At 46.3% G+C, this 19,323-nt stretch overlaps 1 protein-coding gene across 1 annotated transcript in view; it reads left to right on the top strand.

Moving 5' to 3' along the window:
- Window positions 1-16,659, top strand: part of SPHK1 (sphingosine kinase 1) — a 231,694-nt gene extending 215,035 nt beyond the window's left edge. The window contains exon 5 of the mRNA XM_069654682.1: window positions 15,100-16,659. Coding sequence (XP_069510783.1) covers window positions 15,100-15,973 — 874 coding nt within the window. The 3' untranslated portion in view covers window positions 15,974-16,659. The remainder of the gene's footprint in view (window positions 1-15,099) is intronic.
- The last annotated feature ends 2,664 nt before the right edge of the window (window positions 16,660-19,323 follow it).

The raw sequence follows: 19,323 nt of genomic DNA, 5'->3' as shown, positions 1-19,323 counted from the left end.
CAGTGTTATGCGGATGACACTCAGCTAATTTTCAGGCTCCCTTCTGCCACCTCTTCTCCTTCTCTCATTTCTGACTGTCTGTCTGCTATGCAGGAGTGGTGTGCCGCCAACGCTCTCTGCCTTAATGCCAGTAAGACTGAGATTCTCCTCATCGGCACACCTGCTCCGTTCTTTCCTGTCACTCTCTGGCCAACCTCTCTTGGCCCTCTTCCTGCTCCCACCTGTGAGGCTAAAAAAACCTCAGGTTCATCTTCGACTCCACACTTTCCTTCTCTCCTCACATCTCTAATTTCTGTAAGAAGTCACACTGCCAACTGCACCTCCTCAGAGGTATTCTTCCTTTCCTCTCCTTCCCCCAGAAGCTCATCGTCTCCAGAGCTTTCGTTCTCTCTATGCTGGACTACTGCAACAACTTCTTTCTAAATCTGCCTGCTTCTACTCTCAGCCCTCTGCAACTCATCCAAAACAGGACTGCAAGACTTATCCTTGGCCTCAAGCCCAGGGAATCGTATCTCTGAAGGACTGAAATCTCTGCACTGGCTCCCAGTGGCTGCAAGGATTAAATTCAAAACCCTCTGCATTGTCCACAAGGCCTTCTGGGGCCCGGGGCCTCAATACTTTCAACTCTCTCTTCGTAAATATCTTCTTTCTCAAGCTCTTCACTCCTCCGCCTCCAACTCCATCAGAGCCAGTCGCTTCTCCAAGCAACAAGTTGTTGGTAGATCTCTTTCTTTGGCTGGGGCCTCCCTCTGGAAAAGCCTCCATGCATCTCTGAAACTTGAGGAGAACCATCTCCTGTTCCGGAAGCACCTCAAGACCTTCCTCTTTGCTTCTGCTTTCTCTATTACTCTCCCCTGCTGAACTCCTGGCTGAAACTGCACTGGTCACCTGGCTACCCTCTGATCTCGGCCCTGGGTCCCCTTCCCGAGAGTTACACACCTGCACTGTCCCCCTGGCAACCCTTGCACTTGGGGTCTGTTTCCGTACACCTAAAGTCCCCCTACCAGCACTTGCACACTTGATGTCTGCGTTAACTTTTCACTTTCCACCAACTGGCCACGCGTTCTTATTGTTTCTACTGTTTGATCCCATTTACTGCACTGCCCCTTCCCCTGCACTTGCGCAATCTCAATGTCACTTTGCCTAGTAAGATCGTTGCCTCTGTCTTCCCTTTGTTTCCCTCCCTTGCCTCATCGCGCCCTGGAACACTTATGTATAGGCGCGTTATAAATGTCATATCATACCATATATCAACATCCAGTCACAGGCATCTTTGGACTTCAGCCTGTGCATGTTTCAATCATGTGTAGTCGTGAGTCATTGAGTAACATCCACATGTTAGTCCTGCAGTTTTGGCTCGGTCCGTCATACTCTCAAAGCCAAAGAATGTGTCAATTGAGTTTACAGTGCTATTCAACTTTGACCCTTTACAGCGGGCTTAGTAAGTTATAATCAAATAATAACATGTTTGTGCCAACAATATATACATGATCCGCAACATAATAACTTTAGTGCTTTTAGCCAAATATTTCCCCACCCTCTTCTAGTTGACAAAATCCTGGTAAGTGTGAACTTTGGTCTAGATATGCTTATCCAACTACAGCCGGATTTTAGTGGTCTGTTTTCTCTATCTAATTTTATCAGATTTTGGAAATCTTTTCTTGCACAATCGAGGCTTTCCCTGAAGTTCAAACAAGTCATGACATTTTTTTAAATTATTATTTTTAAGAAAAATGCCAAGTCACCTGGGTAGGAGTTTGAACTTTGTATGGACATGCAGGTGTGGTGCCCAGTTTTGCTTTTTTGCTTGGTTGGGCTGGTGTTGGCAAACCTAAATGTTCTATTTGTTTGGTACACGTCCCTTGGCCTCATTTGACAAAAGCAGTTGATAAAATGCAATGAAGCCAAAAGAAAAGATGCTTCCTACACAATTTAAGTCACCCTTTTGGTGTATGTTGTTTGGTTGTAAGAATGAGGTGCCTGGAATTTACTTGAAGGTATACTCTAACACCTCTTCACCATGCCTTATTCTGCAGAAAGAAGTTTTCCGAGATTTCAGCATGTGCTGTTGTGTTTTAGAGGGCAACAGCTTCAACATACATTTTTGTGGTTATTTACTCATAAGTGGAGTTGTAACACCTGTGACGAAATGACTACTGCTCTGCTGGAGCACAGGGAAGAGTAGTGGAGAAAACTCATACTCAGCCCCGCACTGCTACTAAAGCAGCAGTGATCCCAATCACAAAGGTGAAACCGTCCCAGTCAGGTAGGTATACCTCCTTCACCTCTTTATGGTAGCATGGGCCGACTTCCGGCTGTACAGCAGCAGATGCAGATGTAGGAATCCGTCGCTCTCTGAGACCGAATTTATCCTGATAAAATCTTGGGCAAGGGTTGCTTGTAATCGTCTCAAACTTGGCATGATTGCAGAGGAAGGTGCCGCCAGCCGCACTCCTGTTATCGGAGACGGGAAGCGGTGGACTGAGTCGTCTGCTGTTGGTAAAGGCCTTGGCATACTGTTGGAGGAGCAGAGGTGCTGTGAGCCAGTCAGCTGCTCTGCGGCCCCTTGTAGTAAACCACTGGTGCAGGTGGCGGCATGGAGATTGCGGAGGCCCAGCGGGCCACAGTGCGGTGGTGAGTGCCGACCACTACAGGAGGAGCGCCTGGGAGACAAGCGGGTGCCTTTGGCGTGGACTCCTTTGCCACCTTGGATCGGCATGGTGGCGGGACCGGTGGCTATAAAAAAAGTGGTGGCACAGCCGCGTGAAGCACAGCATTGATTTTATGGACTCCTTCGCTCTTCCTTAAGGATCAAGCTCTCAGACCCGGGGGAACCCAAATGCTGTGAGCGCAATTCCCCCAGGCGGCACCGAGGAGGAGGAAGTGTGAAGCCGGGGCTACGAGACCAGCCCAATCAACAGAGGCGAACCTGGCAAAGAGCAGGGGCACACTCGGGTAGTGGTGGGGGCCGCGTGACAATGGGGGTCCTTGCAGTTCAATCTTGGACTGGTAAAACTTCCGCAGGGAAGTGATCCACTGCCTGCTGGGTGGGCTGAGCACCCCCAGAGTTGGAATGGCTTGCCCACGGGTACTCATAATCAACATTGAGGCAGGGCCCCCTCTACCAAGGACCACGGACAAGTGTACGGTCAGCGGAGGGGCAGAGGTGAGGGGCTGTAAGCCCTGGTGCAGAGAATAGTAGTGGTGCGGCGAGAGACTCCCGAGAGGCCAACAGGCAGGAGTGAGGAAGGCATCAGTGGGGAGTACTCTCCCGGCTTGGACGGTGGGTGCAGAAGGGAGGCCTGGTGAAAGAGGTCTGACAGCGGGGGCGAGAGGTGCAGGCTTATAGACTGCTACCCCGCCCCTCCAGCAGTTGGGAAAACCCAGTGTGGGATAAGAAGTGCAAGGGGAACCATACACGTAAAGCAGGCATCAGAGACCGCTGCTAGTGGGTGGGGAGGCCGATAGGCAAGTGTTCTACTTGGGAAAGACACCACCTCATCACACCATGGTGAAGGAGAAGAGCGAAAAGGCCAAGCAACAAAGCAAGATTGAGCAATTTGTGGTCTCTAATCCATTCGCAGCGCAGTCCACCATACAGTGCTCTTGTAACATAGAAAATCTGGCCCAGTTCCTGGTCATTTTGCTTGGTGACATCATCAGGGCCATTGTCTCGGACCTCGATTGGGGAGAATATTGATGGGTTGGCTTCTGAGTCTACTTTCTATGGCAGGATGTCTGTAAGCTGTCTTCGACGGTGGGTGAGGCAGAGCAACGGATATCGGACACGGACGACGCATTGAAGAAAATGGAGAAAAAATTGACAGTAGTCTCCCAGAATCTCAGAGTCCTGGAGAGCAGAGCAAAGGATAGTGAAGGGAGGTTGAAGAGAAACAACCTCTGCATCCTGTGCCCTCAAGAAAGGGTGGCACCTTTCCTTGAGAACTGGCTAGTGGACAAAATGGCACCTAAGAAACTCTCCAATTATTTTCTTAGTGGAGCGGGCCCACAGGGTGCCATGTGGAGGCCAGTGCCGGGGGCTCATCCTCGTACCGTTATTGCAAGACTCTTGAATTTCAGAGACAGGGATGCCCTGTTACAGATGGCTAGGGGGACCAGCACGATTACTTACAATGTTTCCTCTATCAGATTCTTCCCTGACTGTAAGGGAGGTGCAACAAGCGCGAGAATCCTTTAATTCCATCAAACGAAAGCTGCTCTCCAGCGGCATCAAGTATGCCCTCTTCTCTTCACAACTGAAAGTGTATCAGAGGCCGAAAGCACTCCTCTTGAACACACCACAAGAGGTGTTGGATTGGTATGAAACCAACATTCAGCAGACGGTGGTCTGCATGCCGCAGGAGGGGGCACGGCGACCAGTGCCAGAACCTGAACCAGTGCTCGTCGGCCCACTGTATTCACAGGATCTGAAGTCCCCGGAGGATGTCAACGGCACCATGGACCGAGGGAAAGAGGGACGAACTTGGGGCATGAGGTGGCGCCGGAAACGAGAATAGCTGCAAAGTTTTATTCTGATGATCTGGATTGTTGGATGTCTGGGAACAGGCCCGGTTGGAGAAGGTCTGGGGCAGGCCCAGTTTGGGTTTCTTGCTGTTTCTCACTTCTGTGTTCATGGTTGATTCAGTTGGCTTGTGCAGGTTCTGCACGGGCCAGGGGTGACGGGTACTTCAGTTGGGGGAGAAGTGCATGGTGGGGGGTGTTGGTGAGGTTTTTCATGGTTTCTATTGTTATTGGGGTCATATTGCTTGGCTATCACGGGCGGATCTCAGCGCAATGGGTTGCATGGCGGGTCCATATGAGAGGATGACTATGACTACGAGTGGGGAGTCCCCGGGAAAGCCACCTTATATTTGGTATTTACGGGGGTGGCACAGGATAAGGGAGTCACGTTGCTAACGTGGAATGTAAATGGGATGTGCTCGGGCATTAAGCAAAGGTTAATACTGCAGTTTAATAGACACTCAACAGACTTTGCCCTACTCACTGAAACCCACCTGGCAGGGATGCATTGCAAGTTCTTCATGCGCAGAAATTATATTGTTGCCTATCATGCTGGCTTCGCCAGAGGTGTAAGGGGCACTTTGATCCTGATACATAAGAGAGTGCCATTCTTGGTAATGGAGGTGAGGACAGACCCTGGTGGAAGGTTTGAATTGTGGTGGTTTATACACCTCTTCCCCTCACACGGGAATTACTTAATGATCTTTAGAAGGTTATATTGCTGGGAGACGCAGAGAGATGGATCTTGTGTGGAGATTTTAACGATGTGATGCACACAGGCCTCGGCAGATCACATACAGTTTTTAGGAGTCTTTGGCATCCCACTATTTTATGCACCTTTGCTGGGGTAATGGGTTGGCTGGATACATGGAGAGCCATGCATGCAGGAGAGACGGGGCACTCCTTTTTCTCTGGGGTTCATTCTTCTCTCTCTAGGTTGGACTATCTCTTCATCCCATTAGACGAAAGCCATTGACTGCTCACTGCAAAATGTCTTGCCTGGGGAATCTTAGATCACTCTCCATTATTAGCTCTGCTTAAGAGCGGGCATGAGTCACCTACACCCACCTGGAGGCTAAACTCCTACTATCTGCGCTTCCCTGAGTTCACTGAGGATTTAGAACGCACCATGCAGGAATATTTCTTGGTTTATGAGGGATCAGTGGACAGCCCGATCACAGTCTGGGAGGGTTTATAAAATGGTTATCCAGGGGGAGGCGATCTCTCTCTCGTGGCGGCGGGGTGAAAGCAACATACACTGGTGGTAAGAGAGGCTGAAGTGGCCTCACGGAGAGCGGAAGTGGCCTTGGCCACTACGGACTCCCCAGAGGTGCAGCTGAAGTTACGGAGTGCTTAGGAAGAGCTCCGGAATGTAGCACTGGGCAACATGAAACAGGCATAGCCAAATTCATGAAGCCGGGGACAAGGCGGTTAAGATGATTGCATGGATAGAGCGTAGACCGAGGTTGCGGGCAGGTTCGAGCCCTACTTAGTGATGCCGGAGAGACTCTGACGAGGGACGCGGACATGGTGCAGGTGTTCGTGGGATATTACGTATCTCTATACAGTGCCCTGTTGGGGGAACCAGGGAGGGATGCAGACAGGACGGCGGACCCTGTGGTCTTCGCATGGCTGTCTATACAGCAGCGGGGGTGGGAGGGCTAGAGGCAGAGATCTCGGAGTAAGAGGTGAAGGCAGCCATTGCCCAATTGCAGTCAGGAAAGTCCCCGGGCCTGAATGGCTTCCCAGTGTAGGTCTGAAAGAGAGTGGGGGAGACAGTGTAGGGCCGCTCCACCGGCTGTTCCTGCAGGGTATGAGGGATGGTATATTGCCAGAAGATTTGAGGAAATCATGCATAGTGGTCCTCCCTAAAGGGAAAGCCACCAGAATATTGTGCCACTTAGAGGCCAATATCATTAATAAATGGTGAGGTGAAGATCCTGGCTAGGATCTTGGCAAATCGTTTGCAGAAAGTTATAAGCCACCTGGTCCACCCCGACCTGTGTGGGTTTATGCCATTTAAGGCTACCTGCATGAACTTGCGTAGGCTTCAGCTGGCATTTGGCCAGACCTCCACTATCCCGGGCCCCTGGCGCTATTGTCAGTGAATTTTGAGAAAGCCTTCGATTTGGTGCTTTGGGACTCACTGTGGGGGACTACGGAAAAAATGGGCTTCGGGGAGTATTTCCTGAGTTGGATGCGCTTGTTATATAAATCGCCACTAGCTGATGTGTGTGTTAACAGGGTTTGCTGCCGGACTTTTCCTCTGGAATGGGAATGCAACAGAGTTGCATCCTTTCCCACCTGCTCTTCACCCTAGCGGTTTTACCACTGGCGATGAAGCTTAGGTCACGCACGGAGTGGGTGGGCTTCAAGTGGCCCTGGGGTGGAGAAGAAAAGGTATCTCTGTATGCGGATGACCTGCTGATTTACATGGGTGACCCGGCCGGCTCCTGACGGGTGGTATCAAGTATACTACGCGATTATCATGGCGCCAGTGGTCTTAAGGTTGATTGGGAGAAGTCAGTTCTTTTTCCCGTCCAGGGTGGGGATGTAGCGCTCCCACGGGACTGCCCATGTCGGTTATCTCTGACTTGTTTCCAGTATTTGGGCATTCAACTGGGAGAGCATCTCTCGAAATTTATGGACCTAAACCTACACCCGGCAATTGGAAAAGTCAAAGCAGACGTCATATATTGGCAATGCCTTCCCGGATCACCCTTAAGACTCCAACGGTCAGTTTGGGAAGGGGGCGGGATAAGTCTACCTTGTTTACAACAATACTATTGGGCAGCACAGCTGGGATTTGTTAACAACTGGCTACTCAGAGACCTGGGGTTACCCCGCATAGTCAGAACGGGGTTGTATGGGGGAGAGGACCCCGGTAAAGGTCTTATATGCTAGGCAGAAGGGAGGCAGGGCACTACCACTCATGACACAGAGTGTGCAGTGGACATGGGACGAGGCACACACGCATATCGGCTGGAAGGGGGGGCCGAATGGGCTAATGCACTCCTTCCGGAGCTTCTTAAGATGGGTCACTTCAGGCAGTGGAAGAGGCGCAGGATTCTGGACTTGGCGGATGTGATCCAGGGAGACAGTCTTCTTCCATTTGAATCCTTGCATGGAAGGTTCCATCTCGGGAGGGGTGAGAGCTTCAGGTACATTCAGCTGTCGCATGCGGTTGGAGCCCATTTCCCAGTTCTGAATGAGATCCCACAGTGCTCCCCGTTGGAGGCTAATCTACTAGTAGCACGAATTGAGTCAACGGTCACATCAGCGTTGTATCAAGTAATATCGGCTTTTGGCGCTCGGGAACTTTCCGGCCTCAAGGATATAAGGGGAAAAGACATAGGCCCCACAGAACACAAAGAATGGGTGAAAGTGCTGATGTCTCAGAGGGAAACTGGCATACATGCCAAACTCCGCCTTTGATTGTTGCCTATGGTGTGGGATGTCCAGAGGCTTGTTCTATCCTATCTTGCGGGAATGTTCATTGGCTCAACTAATGTGGAGGAAATGCGTCCATAGGCTGTCCAATGTATTGAAGGTGGAGGTCCCCTTTGACCCGAAAATGTATGCTACTCCGGGTATGGGGAGGTGGGGCTTACAAAGCATGAGAAAACATTCCTGCCGGTGGCCTTTGGACTGATTAAGAGAGTCATCGCCTCGCTGTGGGAATCTCCGGATCACCCCCGACTGGCTAACTGGATGGGCGAAATGGACATGCACTGTTTGGGATGATATGGGGCAAATGGGAGGACAGGGCAATGGGTAGGGGAGGTTTTTGCAATGGATGGCAATGTCAAGTAATGTGGTGAGTGATAGGCTTGCCGGACTCCCACAGGATGCCCTGAAAATACACATTATTCAATGTGTGTTTGTCCGTGCTGCAATGTCAAGAAATGTTCTTTATGGTTATTGTGCTCTTTTCTCTTCATGTACTGCTGAGAAAACTAATAAAAAATGTATTTTTTAATAAAAAAACAAGTAGCATGAGCTATACTCTCCAGGAAGCATGTGAGCTAGCCTAGACCATTCTAAAGGACATTGGCAATGTGGTACCAAAATAAAACAATGTCCAACCAAAGTTACATAAACGTAGTATACTTTAAACTAAAAATACAAATACACGAATTCACACCATTATAATCCACCCCTGTAAAGGAAGAGACAGAGAATGCTGACGTCAGAATAAAAGGGGCACTCTGGGTTTGAAGACAAGAATGCACAGGCAACACTTGCAGCAGCAAGATCTGTTTACTGAAGATATCTCTTGAAATAGTGGAAAATTGGGTCTTAGTTGTCCCTTGGGACAGACCCACTTCAAATGACTATAATTGCTTTTTCTTGGGGCTCAACGAGTTGAACTAAGCCTCTAGGTGCTTTTCCGCCATTCGAGTCATCACCAATGGGCTCCAGGGGATCAAGTCGGCAGAGAGATGATTGCTTCCATGAGATCAAATTAGCGTCAAGACTGGTGAAGTCAATGGCTTATAGTGGGTTGAATCGACATAGAGATGATTGCAGCCAACAGGTCGAGTCAGCGTCTAGATGGGTAAGTCAATGGTTGCCAGCAAGTCGAGTCAGTGTTGAGAGATTGCTTCCAGCAGGTCGAGTTAGGTTTGAGACGGATCAACATGATGGCTTACAGAGGGTTGAGTCCGCATTAAGACAATCGCTTGTGCAGGTCAAGAAGATTGCTTCCAGCTGGTCGAGTTGATGGCTTCCACTGGGTTTTGTCAGCATCAAGATTGATTTATGCTATTGCTTTCAGTAGGTTGAGAGGGGCAAGTTAATAGCTTTGAGTTAGTGAGGAGACAGTGGTGAGTGTCCGAGGCAGCCCCATTTGCTTGAAGTGGCTCAACGTGACTTGAGGCAGTAGAGCAGACACAAAATCAGATCAAAGCAGGCAAACCGTGCAGATAGCATTTTCTTGACTTCTGGTTGCAGTGGGGACCCTGTCCAGGGGCAAGGTAAGTCCTTTTGTTCTGCACTTCCTAGCATGGGGGAGGTCTTAAAGACCACTGGCAGGGATCTGTCACTTCTTGTGAGCAGATTCCTTGTTTGCAAGTGATCTCCACTGCATTAGGCCTTGTTCAGCCAACAGATCACCCAAAAGTTGATCAGGGATGGTTAAGGAAAGTGTCTTCTCTTTCTTGGAGCCTTTACATTCATCTCTATGGCGGATGGCTTTGGAGCAGACTAATCTCTGTGAAGGTCGAGAGGTAAACCACCTTCTTCAGATGCCTAATGCTAATTCAGCTAAGGGGTGAGCTCACCCCCCTTCAATAGGCAATCTGCTACAGCAGATTGGTTCCCTTCTAGTCTACTGTAAGGGGTCCAATCCTAGCTGCTGTTTTAGAATCTTTTGCCTGGTGCTGTCACACCCCTAGTGCCTTGTCTGCAGGAATTGGCACAGGGTACAGGATGTTTGGGAGCCCTAGGAATTCCCAAGAGGGTGGAACTCTTCTCTTACTGAAAAGTCCTCTCCTGAGTTACTCTATTCTGCTCCTTTCCCTTTCTGCCTACATCAAAGCCTCTGTTAATTACCACCTTGGCATGATTTCCTTTGATCTGGTAGAGCCTGTCCTTTCAAGCACTGGACCTATCCCTGCCCCCTACGTGCAGTTCCTGTCTTCCTGGGAGGTGTCAACCCTTTCCCAGGGAAGACTAAGGGCCAAAGTCTTCTGTAAGGGGTCCCACCATGGGGTTACACACTAAATGCTATGTTTTGGGCCATGTTTCCAAACTTCAAGGTAGCTGCTTGGAGGTGTCGGTAGACTGGCTCAGCAGAGTTACATTGAGTTACATGATTGCACTAGGCTTTTCAGCATTGATAATTATGAAAAAGGGCATCTGATTAGCAGACCTGACTTGACTTTCAGAGAAAGTCACCCATATCATTACATAACTAAAATTCAAAAAGCTCTAGTATTCTGTCGTCTCAGATGGCATTCTGTCACATCTCTGCTAGATCTTGTGGACAATTGGCATTTGTAGAGCTAGGCAATTACTGCCTATTCACTGTGGTAGGAAAACATGACAAAGGAAATACTAGCTAAAATTATCTGTTGGCAGATAATATGAAAGAAATTCAAGTAGATAACCCACTGAAATGTTCCATTTGGGAGGACAATTTTCTAGTACTAAATATCATTTTCGGCACACCGCCACATGCTTTTCCTTGACAAAAGATAATCTGAAGATCTGACTCCGATCTGGAAAGGGATACCCTTCTTAAGAAAGGTGTGATTTATTATTTCTCTCCTGGTTTTTTGTAGGACCAAACAACAGTATGCATGCTCTTCCTGTAATGCCCTGTCAATTTTGTATTTTTCATCAATGATTTTAGTCACTTCTCTTACGTTGAGTATCATAAGCAAAAGATGAGGGTTTCTGCAATGTCACCAGGGGTAGCATTGGTCCATGAACATCTTTTGCTCTTGACTAAAAAGTTTATTGTGGCCCCATTAATTCAAAGGTATTGTGAATTTATGGCGTTGACCATTCAAATGAATGTCCTTCCTATGAGGTGTAAAGAGCTTGTGGGAATGGTTGGATTTCCTACCAGGGCCATGAAGGACGCCTTTGGTCAAGCAATCAAGCAAAGTTTCCACATAGGGCCATTGTATCAAGTGTTGGCTACTAGTGATCCCGTTCTTTTACACCAAGGAAATCAGTACGTGGATATGAAGGAATATTCTGAAGAGCACAGTTATTCTGTGAACCTGCCACTCACTTGGTGTACATTCTGGGAAAATAATGATCCAGAATTAACTTGGGTGTAGTTATTGCATTTGTTATTTATTGAAGCATAGCACTGAAGAAGAGCAAAGCTCGAAACACATGTTAGCTGGCTACTTGTTTTTCAAATTGTTGTATCAACCTGAATCTTTTCAATACACTAGGACATTTATAGCACAAGCACACAACTACTGTTTCTTTGGTGTGTGGAGCATCTTGAGACTTTCTTGAGACTTGGTGTGTGTTAGTGATGTAATTCTACACTACATATGGGAGAGTAACAGAAGCCAAACTCACGTGCCCTTAAATAGAGCAGTGGAACCTAACATACTCCACAAATGAAACCACGTTGACACCATCCTTCTCTCCCCACTGTGGTGACCATAGTGGTTGTGGTCCTTCCTCCCACTCCTAGGAGAAAGGAGAGGTAGGCCTCCTACTTGCCACATTTACAAGCAGGGGAACTTGGAGGCTAGTCTACTTTTCTGCATCCACACCCAGGTAAGAGAAGTGGGAGCCATCCAACTCACTATCGTAAAAAGCCTTCTTGCTCTCCCCCATAAGGAAGTCGCAGGGTAAGGCCACCCTACCCTCTGCCATCCAGTATAGAGTAATGGAAGCCACCCCATCCTATCTGATGGATCATTCTTACTTGATGACCTTGGCCAGTACTCTTTCTTCACCAGCCCCCTCTTTTACAGTGTACCTCAAGGGCCTGTGCTCGGTCCACTGCTCCTTTCTCTCTACACTATCCATTTGTCTTGACTCATCTTGTCCTATAATCTATCCTGTCATTTCTATTCAGATGACTCTCAAATGGTCTTTTCTTTTTCTGAATTTACTTATTCGCTTCATTATAAAGAATCTGCCTGTCTTACCGCTATACAATCATGGATGTCTTCAAATTTCCTCCATCTCAATCCATCTGAAACAGAGGTACTCTCCACTTCTCCCATCTTCTCCTCCTCTGTCTCCCCCTCCATCTTTTCTTTTATTTCATCCATCTACGCTTTCTTTCTGCCAGTAATATTGGTGTTCTATTTGACTCTTCGCTTTATTTTTCTTCTCACATTTCATCCATGGCTCGCAACTGTCGTTTTCTCCTTTTCAACCTTTGTCGTGCAGGCCCATTTCTGTCATTTTATGCCTTTAAACTTGTTACCACTGCACTAATCTTCTCCAGACTTGACTACTGCTCGGCACTTCTTGTTGGCCTCACTGCATCTTGTCTTACTCCCCCTTCACTCTATTTCAAACTCCTCTATCCATCTCATTTTTTTCTCTTTCCCCTGTGCATCCATTACCTCCTCCCTCCTTTCCGCCTCTATTTTACCATTTGAATCCCAACTTATTTTTTTAAGTGCCTCCATGGCTTAGCTCCTTCTTATCTCTCGTCCTTAGTTTCCTCTGTACTCCTGCTCGTTCTCTCCGTTTTCTAAACACTGTTTGTCTTGTTGTCCCTAAACCTCCGTGTGCTTCCTCCCGCTTTCGATCTTTCCCTCTTTTTGCACCTCTTCAATGGAACTCTCTTCGGCTGTCTCTGTTCCCCATCTACCCATCACATTTTCTGGACCCTATACTCTCATGATCTTCCTTTTTTTGTACTGTTTAATGTATGTACAACATTTCAGCGAAAGTGTTTAGTAAATTGCAACAAATACAATACATTCTTTCCCCATGTCATTGAGTAGGTAAGATTGGAAGCTACCCTACTCTGCATAACTATGAGAATTTAGTGAAAGCAATCCTGGGGATAATGGTGGAATCTATCAAACCGGCTGCTACCTAGGGGGGAGCAGTGATTGCTATCCTCATCTCGCCTACTTCCAATACTCATATACTATGGACACTACAGCTAGGACTATTCTCTGACATGGTCTTCCATTTTGGGAATTCCTGAAGTGAAAATGGAAATCTCAGACTTTGCCCCAGGTCACACATGATTTTGGTGGCGAGTTGGGGGCAAATTGTCTAATATTCGGTTAATTCCAGGCATGAGCGGTCTAAAGGAATTATTAACACACCAATGCCACAAAGCAGGTATTTTAAGAGCATCATTGGAGGACCAACATGTATAATCTGAAGGGAGGATCATGGATACAGACCCTGGTGGACTAAACAGGAAGGAGATCAGTCAGCATAAAATCTGTTGATATGCTGGACACCGTATGGAGCATGTTACCAATATTCCAGAAAACAGTAAATTGTGCTGTAGAAACTAGGAGTGTTCAGTGGAAAAGACTGTGTTGGCTTTTCAGCTGAACTCTAGGATGCGGCATGGCCATTCCCACAGTTTGCTGCCTTGTCTGGGTCTATCTGTGTCAGCTTATACAGGGTATATAAACAACGAGAAGGGGCACCGCACAGCCAGTATTCTATACAACCAAATAAAGAGGGTCATTCCGAGAGTTAATATTATCACAAAAGGAGATGAGCAGAGCTAAGTGTTGTGATGTACTTTCTTCCTGCCTTGTCTTCTCTGGATGGATGTGATGTCATGAGTGTTCTGAGAGTATAATGTGGTGTGAGTGCTGCCTGCTGAATGTTCCTTGGATGACAGTTGGAGAGAGGCTGCCTGAGAGAGCGGGTGTGCCGGTAGATATGCCCCTTACCTTACCCAAGTCTTGTGTCCAGTGAGCTTTGGGGCTGACCTATCCTGCATCTGTAACCAATAAAGAAGCTTCCTTTTCTACCTGCGACTCCTGGTCATCTGTGGACAAAGCCACCCTGCAATAATAAGCCAGAAGTCTTTAATGCTAAAACAAGAGGGCAGGGGCAATAGTTCAGATATCAAGAGTAGGCTCAGGGCCATGACAGCAGTCTATATGAACAGTGAGGGAATGTCCATTTAATGAGGGTAAGATGGCCAGAGGAGAGTCTCCTTTATCTATCCAAAGGTACATGGGGAACATGAGGAAAGTGGGGCAAAGGAGCAGTCTTCATAACTGGGGGAATTAAGGCCATGCTCGCAGTTTGCATAATCCTTTTAAAAAATAGCCATCCACACAACACTTTACCATTAGAACATATTTTTAAAGTAGGATAGGTGCAACCTGCCCAGGTTGAATCCTAGAATAACTACCGCCATAAGTGATAAAACCATGCAGTCTCTTCCCTTTGCCCTTATATCTTAAGTACCTACCCTGCAGTTTCTTATCAAGTTCATCTCAATGAGATAACATGTATGTGCACCCATTTCTTATTTAAAACAATGTTGAATTGAAATGTAAGCTTGATCAACAGAGTTTGCCTTAACTGCGTGTGGTTGGCACAGTCGTAGGTCAATTTAACCCCTGCAGGGGGCAAGAGCATGACTGCAGTATCTGACTAAAGAATGGTGGGTGGAAAGCACTGCAATGATGGCTGTTTTATTGGGGAGGAGTAGAGCCATGTTAGAAGTCAATGAAATCAAATGGAGCTAGCAGTTCATGTAGCCGGGGAGGCCAGAAGAGATCAGAGATATGCCAACAGTGTATATGCAATCCCTGAGCCAATCAAATGATAGTAGAGGGAGCAGCTCCATGGCCTGGCTCTATATACCCAAAGAGAAAGGTGTATGTCAGCAGTCTGTGGGAAGAAATGAGGTGTGGGGGTATCTATGATGTACAACCAAGGTGGTAGTGCCATGCTACCGGCCCTTATGAATGAAGAGCAGGAACCTGGCAATGCCAGCTCTACCTTTATTCATAGGGAAGACTGCGTATCTGTATTGTCAACACGAAGTGGAATGCCATGAATGTTATAGAGCTATAAAACAGTCCAGGCAGGGCAACAGGTGCTATTTCTGTCTTCATTTAAAAATCTTATGCTCTTCTTGTGGTTCTGTTCCAGGCAAAAGCAAGTCACAAATCCAGAGCTGCTGGTCAACTGCACCTTCCATCTCTGTAAGGGTCTTGTGTCTCCGATGGACCTTGTCTCTATCACCACAAGCTCTGGAAAACGGATCTTCTCGTTCTTGAGTGTAGCCTGGGGGTTTGTCTCAGATGTAGACATTGAGAGTGAGAAATACCGCATGCTGGGTGCCATGCGCTTCTCTATTGGCACAGCGATCCGCCTGGCAGCCCTCCGTATCTACAAGGGCCGCTTGGCCTACCTCCCTGCAGAGGAGCCTAGTGCCTCAGTATCAGCAAGGACACCCGATCAGCTGATACCAGCCGCAGCCAAAGGTGAGATCACCAGCACTCCTGTCCAGAGTCACCAATACACTCCTTACAATTTCTGCAACTCCAACAATGTGGAGACGTTGGAAGGTAATGAAGAGCATCGGAGCAGTCAGAGCAGAAGTGGCAGTCCAGGGTTGCTGGACTCTCTGCTTGTGCCCCTAGATCAGCCAGTACCAACAACTTGGAAGGTGGTGAAGGAGGATAAATTTGTCATGGTCCTTGCCCTCTATCAGTCGCATCTTGGAGCCGATCTCTTCTCTGCCCCCATGGTCACCAGTCTCAACGACCATCTTATCCAACTCTTTTACATCTCAGCTGGGATCTCCAGGGCCTCCTTGATCAAGATATTCGTGGCCATGGAGAAGGGAACCCACATGGAGTACGATTGCCCCTACTTCGTTCATATGCCAGTCAAGGCCTTCCGCATTGAGCCTTTTGGCAGCAGGGACATAATGACAGTGGACGGTGAGGTCATAGAGTGCGAGTCACTTCAGGGCCAGGTTCACAGTGGGCTGGGCCGACTCATCAGTGGCGGTCGGTAAAAGTCAAGTGTTTTCATAGATGTGAAGATTCGCTTGAGCACCAGCAACTTTGAGGTATTGGGAGCTTAAAAAGCTAGTTGGTTGTCCTCACAAGTTATGGTTAGATCCATGCTAGAGTCCGGCGCCATTCTGAGCTTAATTTCTAGGTTCAATCTGAGTTGGTCCTTGGGCAAGCCTGTAGGTGACTGAGTCTTTGGGGCTGCTTTCAGTGAACCCAAATCCCTGCTCCCCTAACTTCTTCTTTCAGGTAAAACAGGGTTGTAATGAGAATTGGGGTGTGGAGAATTGAGAGTATTCTTTAAATGAGGGGGGCCTTCATACAAAATGAAGTTCTGAAGCTGTCCAAACAGTCAGAATTTTGTAAAGAACTATGCTACATGAGGTGGGGCCACTGCCCTCCTAGAAAACGAGGCATACAAGAGAAATGTGCAGTGCCACCCACTCCCTACATCACAAGCTGCTAGAAATGCCTGTATTTTGTGGTTAGTCTCTGTTTAATGGTCTGATGTGTTTTAGGAGTTTCACCACAACAGGCCTTATGCTGCTAAACACTATGGGAGGCTGGAAGCTGTCCTCTATTAATGTATGGGAGGTTCTAAAAGGCAGTCATTATGCGCTATGCAGTTTCGTTTGTACAGAAACTTTGATATTTTTGATGAAATAAAATGGTTAATGTTTGCAGTTTCCATTTCTGCCCTTAAATTCACATACTTGATCATCATATCACAGCTTGGACTGGACTGCACAACCTATTCCGGAAATATGAGAAATAATATTGTTTGATCTATTGTTTGATATAGCACCCGTTCCAAGACCTTTTCATTATTTAAATGTTTTTCTTGTTAAATGTTTTAAAACCATTTTCAGATTATTTGGATAAAATGTTCAAATGTGTTAATCTATTTGTGCCGTACCACCAGTGATAGCTCTTCTGTTACAATGCAGCCAATTCCACTATCTGCTCATCCCTCCTATTGTTTATTAGCCTTATCTTGAATTTGTTAAAAATCTCTCTACTAATAAATTGTGATTGTTTCCACAGAGCTAACTCTAGCAAATCCACTCATCCCATGCTAATCCTTAACTAAAGCAAATGTCTAGCCTGTCCCTTTGTCAGAACATGCTTTCTGCTTAAAGGGGTACTTTGATCAGAGATGTTATTGGGCCAATCGATCGGGCATGTATTTTAGAGCAAACATTGCTCGTTCTTAAAAACAGTTCCAAAGCAACTTATAGAGTTCTTCTCAATTTAAAACATGCGAAAAAGACAGGTTAGGTACTGCCTTATTCTCTGTTGATCCATCACCCTAAGTTCAAGTGCCCTCGCACCACTAATTCAGATCACCCGTCCCTCAAGCTGACTACTAGACGCTCACCATGAGCTCCACCTATTTTAATGACATTAGTGGGCAGCGTAGCCAAACGTACCCTGTCATCACCAATGTCAGAACTTTATCTAATGCAGAGCCAGGAACATAAACCTGCATATCCACAAACAGATGCAAAACTTTTGTTTCTTTTAAAACTGTTTATTTTTAATAAAACGGCAATAGTCAATTGTGTATCAAGTACATTTAAATTTGACATAACACATGAAAAGTGGTAATAAGTCCACAAAAACATGGGGCACTTTTTCCAATAAAGGCTATAGCTAGCGAACGTCGCATGGTTCCCATTTACAGAGATCTTATAATGATGGTTCCGTTCATTGATCGATTAATCCCAGTCTTTGCATTCTTAACATAAAGTTTTCATCTTCCACTGCCGATTTCTGACAACACACATGGCATTCCATTACAGAAAATAGATGAGTGGCCTAAATTTCAAATGCAACACTTTCACATCCGCACATTTCCAGAACCTACAGGCTGCCATGTTGCTCTTTATAACTACAACCGCAAAAGGAAAGATTGGTGTCTGGCAATCATCCCAGATAATGGTTATCACAGATGCGTTGCTGATGATTATTGTCCAATTGCGTTTAAAGAAGCCGTCGACCGGGAAACTATACCCATGACAGGCACACATCGGTATAATATAACTATGGAAATTTGAGAATGCAAAAATATATTTCAGTACCCAATTCATAATTGTATATACACAGTACATATTTATGTTAACTATCAATTTAAGTTACAATTAACATTTACATTGTCTATTATTTGAGTCAAATTGAACATTCACCTCTTACAACGTAAATCATGTAGCATGCAGCACACTTGCCATCCACTCTTGCATAAATATTATTTCAAATGTTGCTTGTCTTGTGTTTCCATTCTCCCTTTGTGACAGATGGCCAACCACTTTGAAAAACAGATCTCAGTAATAGAAACATAACATTCCTACGTAAGCTTTCAATATGCTGAATCTTATAATTTATTTGTGGATATTTAACACATTTTGGCCTTAAAATTGTTAGTACAGTGGATTCAAGGACACATAACAATGTGACCCGTCTTGCTGCATTTACAGCGTGGCCGAGGGAGTTTTCGTTTTGGGAACACATGCCACAAAATTGAACAATATTAATGACAAGCTGTGCAGTGAAAGCCTGATCCCACAAGATTTATGTGTTGTTTCAAAGATGACCCGAGGCTTGGTTCAGACAGGCACACTTATTTCGCTATACTTCAAAAGGGCAATGCCCAAAAAAATTTACAATAGTGTGGTGCCATTTTTTGGGCTGAAGTGGGCCACTTTCTTTCCTGAAATAAGCCGAATTCAAATACAAAAGTGGTGGGTTAATATATAGAGATGGCACAGAGGGACTGGGAAGGGAGTTGGGAGGCAGGTCGATTTCGCACCAGGCTGGGTGAACTCTTGCAGCCAGGGCAACCCATGCAATTAGCAACAATAAAAAGAAAAAAAGTTTACATAACTAAAATTCCAGCATGCCTCGAATGAGTGCAATTTTGAAAGGCTTACAGGCTTCTGTGTATATCTATTCCGGCACTCATATTGATTTCTGCATTCATTGATGCATGTGCGCCTGGTTGTCCTCCACATGTGTGCCTCCACAGCAAGATGTAAATGTGCAAAGGCCACAGGGGCATGTTCATAGTGCACATTGGCAAGACGTATTCCTTTGCTCGTTATTTCAATGTTGGAAAACACTGTGGCACATAAACCTTTTGTCTATTGCTATCTGCAGCCACTTATCATGATTCTTACTTTCCAGTGAGTTTAGACTTCATTTATTTCATTTATTTATTGGTTATTTGTAAAGTGCCTATACATAAAACAGTGTTTCAAAGTAACAAGACAAAAAAGGGGGCGCAGGGAAGAAAAAAACAATAACGATCCTACTAGGCCTTGTGTAATTCGGATCATGCAAGAGCAGTAACAAGAAG

Source organism: Ambystoma mexicanum, chromosome 3q, assembly GCF_040938575.1.
Source record: "Ambystoma mexicanum isolate Mex_15411 chromosome 3q, UKY_AmexF1_1, whole genome shotgun sequence".
NCBI lineage: Eukaryota > Metazoa > Chordata > Amphibia > Caudata > Ambystomatidae > Ambystoma > Ambystoma mexicanum.
This window is presented reverse-complemented; position numbering and strand designations above follow the sequence as displayed.